The 7,428-nt window shown below is 34.6% G+C and overlaps 1 protein-coding gene across 1 annotated transcript; it reads left to right on the top strand.

Annotated features, from left to right (window-relative positions):
- The first annotated feature begins 5,110 nt into the window (after positions 1–5,110).
- LOC131639570 (uncharacterized) lies at positions 5,111–5,782 on the top strand. The gene has a single exon (XM_058910055.1). It carries the CDS (start codon positions 5,111–5,113, stop codon positions 5,780–5,782), a length of 672 nt encoding a protein of 223 aa, XP_058766038.1.
- The last annotated feature ends 1,646 nt before the right edge of the window (positions 5,783–7,428 follow it).

Genomic DNA, 7,428 nt, shown 5'->3' with positions numbered 1-7,428 from the left:
GATATAATCAAACCAAAGATTCACTCTGAAGAGCTCTCTCTTTCCAAATCACTTATCAACTCTAAACAAGCAAAGCAGATACGGTCTAATGGTGACTCATTCTGACATTTCCAGGCCATACCACAGTCGAATAAACAACTGCAAATCCTTCAAGATCTAGGTCGATACCTTGGACGGTTCCTTAATGATCTACCTTCAGATCTAAGTCGATACCTTGGACGGTTCCTTAATGATCTACCTTCAAATCTAAGTCGATACCTTGGACGGTTCCTTAATGATCTACCTTAAGATCTAAGTCGATACCTCAGACGGTTCCTTAAAGCAATCAATCTTCAAGATCTAAAAGCGGACACCTCGGGCAGTTCTGTAAAGATCAATATTCAAAATCTAAAGCGGAAACTTTGGACAGTTCTGTAACGATCAACCTCCAAGATTTAAAGCGGTAACCTCGGACGGTTCTGTAACGGTCAACGCAGAGGTTCAAATCCTTCATCAAGATATAATCAATGGATTTATTCTGATGAACAAACCATTAACACATTCGCTAGATGGCATCTGAAAGCCCATCTCTGGTAATGTTTTGATCCGCCAACGACATTTCTCAGACCGCATTCAATGCAAATTCCAACATCACTTCTGGTGGAGGTAAGTGCAAATTTCAGGGCATCTAAATATTCAATAGTCTTCTACCTTCAGATTCCAATCAGTCTCTTCAGGTTTAAGAAGATTGAATAGGGGCAACTATTATACCCCAAAATTTGCCCGCATCTTTTTTCAAAGAGAAGGTAACAGACTTCTGTCTAAAAATTGGGAGTTTTATATAATCTTGGATTTTGTTTTATAAATATCCTGATTTTATGAATACTCAGTTTTTTTTAGAATATTTTTTATACGGTATTTTGGTTCGCTGTTGAATTTATTCTTGCACAGACACCAAATACTGTTTATCACATGCTGTTTATTTGAGATTTATTTTCAGATAAATAATACTGACGCGATTGGTACAGAATTAAATTTTGCAGGTGCAGAGTCCGGGGATTCAAACTGTGCTGGTAACAATTAAATTATTTATTGGTTTTGTTTCCCACTAATTTTTGTACTATATTATTGTTTTCAAATCTCTTTCTTTCTTTTCAAATCTCTTTCTTTCAAATCAAATCCTAACTTTATTCTATACATCTTTCTTTTCAAACCCTACCATGTATTTTTTTCAAAACCTACTATCATTCAAACTTTCCTTTTTGTACGGTACCACTTTATTCCCCAACGTCTCCATCCCTCTTTTCACTCTATAGATACCCCTCAGTTTTTCCATAAAATCTCGCATCAAATTTCACTCATCTCCCAAATTTCTATCATACTATCTCCTAATCATTTCCTCTTCTTCCCCGGCAAAAATGGCAACGTGGGTGGATATGTTTCTTCTTGTGGTCATCACTATTTTTATGGTGATCATGTCCTTTTTCTGTCTGCATAGTCCTGAAAAATGCGGACCTGGGATGTTTACACCCCCGTACATCTATATACTGTTGTTTATAGCATGGATTTTTAATCGTCATACTTAAAGTTTGTCGTATCTTTCGCTTTCAAATAATGTACCGTTCATTATATTTGTCGTACTGTTCGCTATATTTTTATGTAATATTTGTACTGTCAATATTAAATATTGTACTATCTGTTGTATCGTCGTTTAATTATCGAGATAATATTATGTGTGTTTATTGCTAGTTAAATATTTATTTTTGTTTTTCTAAAAAATCATGTAAATAATTTTTCACCATTAACACAACAAAAACAAAAAGAAAAAAATTAACTTTAACTGTTAAGTTTTCACTTTAACTGTTACGTTAATGCCCGAACAGCCAATTAACAGTCAAACCCACTGACAGCACGATTCTCCGTGTTTGTACCATCAGTCAAATCAATCTTTTGCATTTCAAAATTCCAAGATTTTTGTTCTAGAAGTCTTCTGATAATCACATGATCAGCTGAGACTCAACACTGCACAAAAATCAGGTACGCCTAACTGTCTCCCACACAAACAGTCCCTAACTAGGGTTTTTGTTTTTTTCAGGAGAACAAGTTTTTTGAGACCTCAAATGGATTTCATGGATCTCCATATGTCTCAAAGTACCACCAGACAAATTTTCAAACTTCGATTCGCGCAGACGCACAGTCAACAGCTCAAACAGTCAACAGACGACCAGTTTGACCAAAAAGTCAACACACACTCAAAAATGAATTTTTTTGTCAACATCCATATTTTGTCAAAAGATTCATCATTTGATCAATGGTTGACCATAATTCATCAAGAAAAGTTCAGAAATCGACAAAACTCTAAGTTTCAAAATTAGGGTTTTCTCCTAAAAAGTCAACTGAACTTTGACCGGCCATAACTCTCTCCTCGTTCATCCGAAAAATTCCAACCAATGCTCATTTTGAAGGAATTTCAATTCTCTTTCAAATGAAATTGGTCCCATGGTCATTGGATTTACCATTTGGAAAATATGAGCCAAGATATTACAGGTCATTTTCAAAGTCAACAAAAAGCAGTTTTTTGTCAAAGCCCATAACATTAAGATAACTTCTCCAAATGTAAAAAAGCTTCCAAAGTAGCTTGTATAGGACATCTTGAGGTTTTTAAAAAGTACAAGAACTCCTTCATATGATCAAAATTGAGGGAGTTATGCCATGTTGAAGTTGTCCATTTTTTGGGAAAATGCATGAAACCAATATTGATCAAAATTGTTTTTTTTCCAAAAGGGCCCAAGCATTTGTGATCCAAACATGTTCCTAATAATGTTTAAGGCCATCCACGACCAACCTTAGGCCCATGACATTTTTATTTCTTTTTTGATTTAATTTTACTTCATTTAAAGTTAAATTAAAAAAGAAATGATCCAAGACAATTATCCAAGGTTTTGTCTCTAGCATGAGTCACCAAGATTGATTCAAATTATGGGGCAGAGATGTACAAAAGACCTATGGCAAGAGGGGTGAAGAAAATTGAAGCCATGGCCAAGATTTTCAAAGTTTTTATTAATAAAAAACTCAAAAATTCAAAATCACTCAAGAGCTTGGTTGCTTAAGTTTTCAGCACTCAATATTGCTTATAAGTGGCTTGAATCCTTCAGCATCAAAGGGGACACACGAAAATCCACAAAGAAATAGCCAAGAAACTCACAAAAATTTCAAAAATATCACATACTTTCAACTTTTTCGTTTTCTTTGTATAAGCTCATATCAATCCAACATAATCACCTCAATCTCCTCCTGGGCTAGTATAGAGTAGGTTCAGACCAATGGCCACGATTATTTGTACTTAGAACATGCATAATAATATCTCCATATTCTATTAAATTTTCGATTTTGATATCTCATGCTATAATCCTTTTCAATGTAATATAACGATTTCTATGAGTTCCTAACATGAATTAGAGAAGATCCAACGTAACACATGTGAGCTTTAAGCCTTATAACATCATGTGCCATTTTTGAAGCTCTAAGCTTCAATCTCTTCGTTTTGGTACTTACACGCGTTTTCATGAAGAACTAATACCACCAATGAACTCAAAACATGCTAATTAGTTAATCTGGGTGCTTAGTTGCTTGTCTCAAGTCATCTTTTGCAGGTTTCAAGAAGCATGAAAAAAAGAAGCAAAATTCGCAGGTAAAATCGCAACTATTTCCGAAGCAAAATCCGCAGAAAATAGGTTAGGGATGATGAATAGTGCATGTGGAAAGTTTGACTTGCACGCGTGGCGTCTGCAAGCGACCTCATTGGACGGTCAACCAAAGACTTATGTCTCTCTCCTTGCCATTGGTTGCACGTGGCCTGCTGGGTCCCACGTTTGACTCATAAATTCTGGAGGATCATATGCGTGTATACCCATTGGATCATACCATGTACCTTTCCCAATCACCATCAGATCTTGATATGCGCAGATCCAAAGGCCCAAATGCGCTGGCACACCATATGCTTTCAGGATCTCACCACACATGATCATAATCTTATTTTTTTTATTTGATTTAACTTCTAAAATTAATAAAAAAAAAACAGTTTTAAAAATCTTATAATTATATAAAAAATATTTTTAGGTTGATAAAATATTGTCTTAATTTTTGACACAAAAATATTTTATTTTTCTTAATAATTAAAATATTTTTTTTAATTAATCAATATATATTCATATATTTCCATTTTAATTATTTCTTAACCTATCAAAAAATCAGAAAAAAATATTTCCTTTTTATTAAATTAAGTTTATATATTATAAACTAATTTTGCACATAACTAGATTATTTTTATCCTTAAGTTTAATTTATGTGTATAATTATTTGTATAATTATATGTTAATTAACTTAATAATTTCAAAAACAATTTCAAAAATCACAAAAAAATTAATTTTATTTTAAAATTAATTAACAAACAATTTGGACATATTTTAGACTTAATTTTTTTTAGGTTCAAATTTTATTTCAAATTCTTAACCTTTTAATTAAATTAACACCATCAAAAAAATCCAAAAATATGTTCCCTTTATCTTATTGCAATTTAAATTCATAGATAAGTGTATAGGTTGTCAAATTCATGTAAATAGTGTAGTTTACATTTCTCGCACAATCGATGTAATAGCGTAGTTTTACTTTCCGCATTTTACATTCCCGCACTTTAATTTTTGTACATATAAAACTGCGTGTATGTCAAGAATAAAAATTGAAGCGCTAGATCACTAATCTCAAAGATAACATATCTGAAAACAAAACACAATCACACTTGCACCTCTTAGGGTAATCCCTCTGTTACTCTTTTCAAAATCAAATCTTACTATTTCAAATACAATTCAAATTTCTGTCTGTATCCAGTCAAGGAAAATTTTCTAAAGAAATAGGAAAGAACCTTATAAACTTAGGTGGGTGCTAACAATGTCTGTGATATCCTATTGAGTCAATTTCCCCAAGCCTGTGTTAAGGGAGACAGGCTAGCAATTACGATACCGGAGGAAGAATATAAACTCGGTGTTGAAGCCTGCAAACATCACCTCCATGGCAGGGTTGTGTGGTCTAAGGGCTCCACACCTCTAACTATTGTTAACCTAAAGCTGAATTAATGTCACTCTGGCCCTCTATTGGAAAGTGGGGGATTACTTCCCTAAGAAAGGGATTCTACGAATTTGCTTTCTCCTCTCTTGAAGATGTGCAACGGGTGAGATTTGTGAATGCGTGGAGCTTGTCACAAGGTGTTCTCAAACTATTTCCTTGGTCGAAGGATTTCACTCCGGAAACACTGAAACAAACTTTAGCACAAGTGTGGATAAGGATATATGCTTTTGATTCAGCCTCAAGCAAATATGCTTTTGAAAGACCTTTTGGTCATTTTGTGCGGGTACTCGTGGATTTGGATATGACTAAGGAGTTGAGTTACAAAATTCTGGTGGAAAGAATCGGATTCGCCTTCTTCGTTGATATAGAGTATGAAAAGATGCCGGATTTCTGTCATTTTTGCTCTTGTATTGGTCACTCCATCAACAATTGTAAAAGAAAGGAAGCCATTAAGGATCAAGGTATGGAAACTGACAAAAGAATCAACAAGGACAAAGGCAAACAGGCAACCAAGCATCATTCAGATGTTGACAAGCCTTCAGACACTAATATCCCAAATGTGCCAACACCAGTGGTTGGTACTCAAGAGGTTAAGGAACCTTCTTGCTCACAACATAATGTCACTCAGCTGGTGGAGAACATTCATGATGGGACAAATCTGGAGAATGATAACACCTGAGCTTCTGAGGATAATTACAAATCGGATAGTGATTATGTTGATGCTACTCAATTAGTTGAGTTTGTTCCTGAAACACAAATAGACCCTGCACACAAGACACATGTTACTGACTTTTTGAATAAGTCATGGGATAACATGGTAGACTTCGAAAAAGATGATGATAATGGAATAGATTTATTCCCTGATAAGGATTTCCAGCCTGTCTTTAACAAGAAGAGAAGGAACAAGAAGTCACTTTCTGCACCCACTACTAGATAGAGATCTAGTCACAACAAACTTTCATTATGAATTGTCTATTTTGGAATATAAGAGGTATAGCCAATAATGATTCAAGGCTTGCTCTTAAAAAGTTAATTCTTAATAACTCCCCCAGAGTTTGTCTTTGTTGCTGAGCCATGGATAAGGTACAGTAATTTTCCACAGGGTTGGCTGCACAGGTTTGACCTTAAATTTTTTGCTGTTAATCATAGAAATGATTTGCTTCCTAACTTGTGGTGTTTTTGCAAGAATTATCTTGACCCTTCAATTGTTAAAATAGATGATCAACATGTTGCCTTCACTATTGATCAAAATAAAATTACTTTCGGTTTCTCAGTTATTTATGCCTCTACTGACTACATTCATCGTAGGAATCTATGGAACTCTTTAAGTGATTATCCCACCAATATACCTTGGTCCTTTATAGGGGACTTTAATTCCATTATTAGCTCGCATGAATACAAAGGCAATTACTTTCCAGCTAAGTCACCTATGAGAGATTTCCTCTCTTGGACTGATAATAACCATCTCATACACATCCCCACTTTAGGTAACTTTTACACTTGGTGCAATGGTAGAAAAAGGAGACAAAGAACTGAAAAAAGGTTGGATGTCTGTAATACTCTAATTAAAACTAAGTCAGACCACTATCCTATTTTGTTCACTATTAATCTTGGTAAGATGGACATAAGAAGCCAATTCAAATTTCTTAAAATGTGGACTCTTAATGATGATTGTGCCAGGTTGATTAAGGATACTTGGAAGGCTCCTATTGTTGGCTTCCCTATGTACATTCTTGACAGAAAACTTAGGATACTTAAAGTGGCAATGTCCATGACAATGTTAAAGTGGCTGAATGCAACCTTAAGGACATTCAGCAGCAAATTCAATGCCTAGGGTATTTTGACAATTTGCAGGTGTTGGAAGCTAAAGCTCAACATGATTTTGAAAAAGATTTGAGTATGGAGGAAGAGTTGTGGAGGGAGAAAGCTGGTATCAAATGGCACTTACAAGGTGATAGAAACACAAACTACTTTCATACCTATGCCAAAATTAAAAGAAAGACTAAACTGATTTCTTCCTCATTGATTGATGGTAAGATAGAAAATAATTATATTCTTCTTGAAAAGCATATTGAATCCCACTTCAAAGATCTCTTTAATTATGGTTTTAGGGGTCAACCTTCTGATCTTATTAATAGAGTCATCCCTAAGCTTGTCAATGATCAGACCAATGACTTGCTTTTGAGACTGCCAAGTCCTGAGGAGATCCATGCTGCTGCTCTTAACCTTAACATAGACTCTGCACCTGGGCCAGATGGTTTTGGTGCTATTTTTTATGTTAAGTACTGGGATATTATTAGTCTAGATGTCATAAATGTTGTTAAA

The sequence above is a fragment of the Vicia villosa genome, unplaced genomic scaffold (assembly GCF_029867415.1).
Source record: "Vicia villosa cultivar HV-30 ecotype Madison, WI unplaced genomic scaffold, Vvil1.0 ctg.002689F_1_1, whole genome shotgun sequence".
Taxonomy (NCBI): domain Eukaryota; kingdom Viridiplantae; phylum Streptophyta; class Magnoliopsida; order Fabales; family Fabaceae; genus Vicia; species Vicia villosa.
The sequence above is the reverse complement of the archived record's forward strand: the minus strand, read 5'-3'. Positions and strand labels throughout refer to the sequence as shown.

What these genes read in the sequence shown, in the direction of transcription:
- LOC131639570 (XM_058910055.1), top strand. Translation starts at nt 5,111, where the DNA reads ATGTCACTCTGGCCCTCTATTGGAAAGTGGGGGATTACTTCCCTAAGA.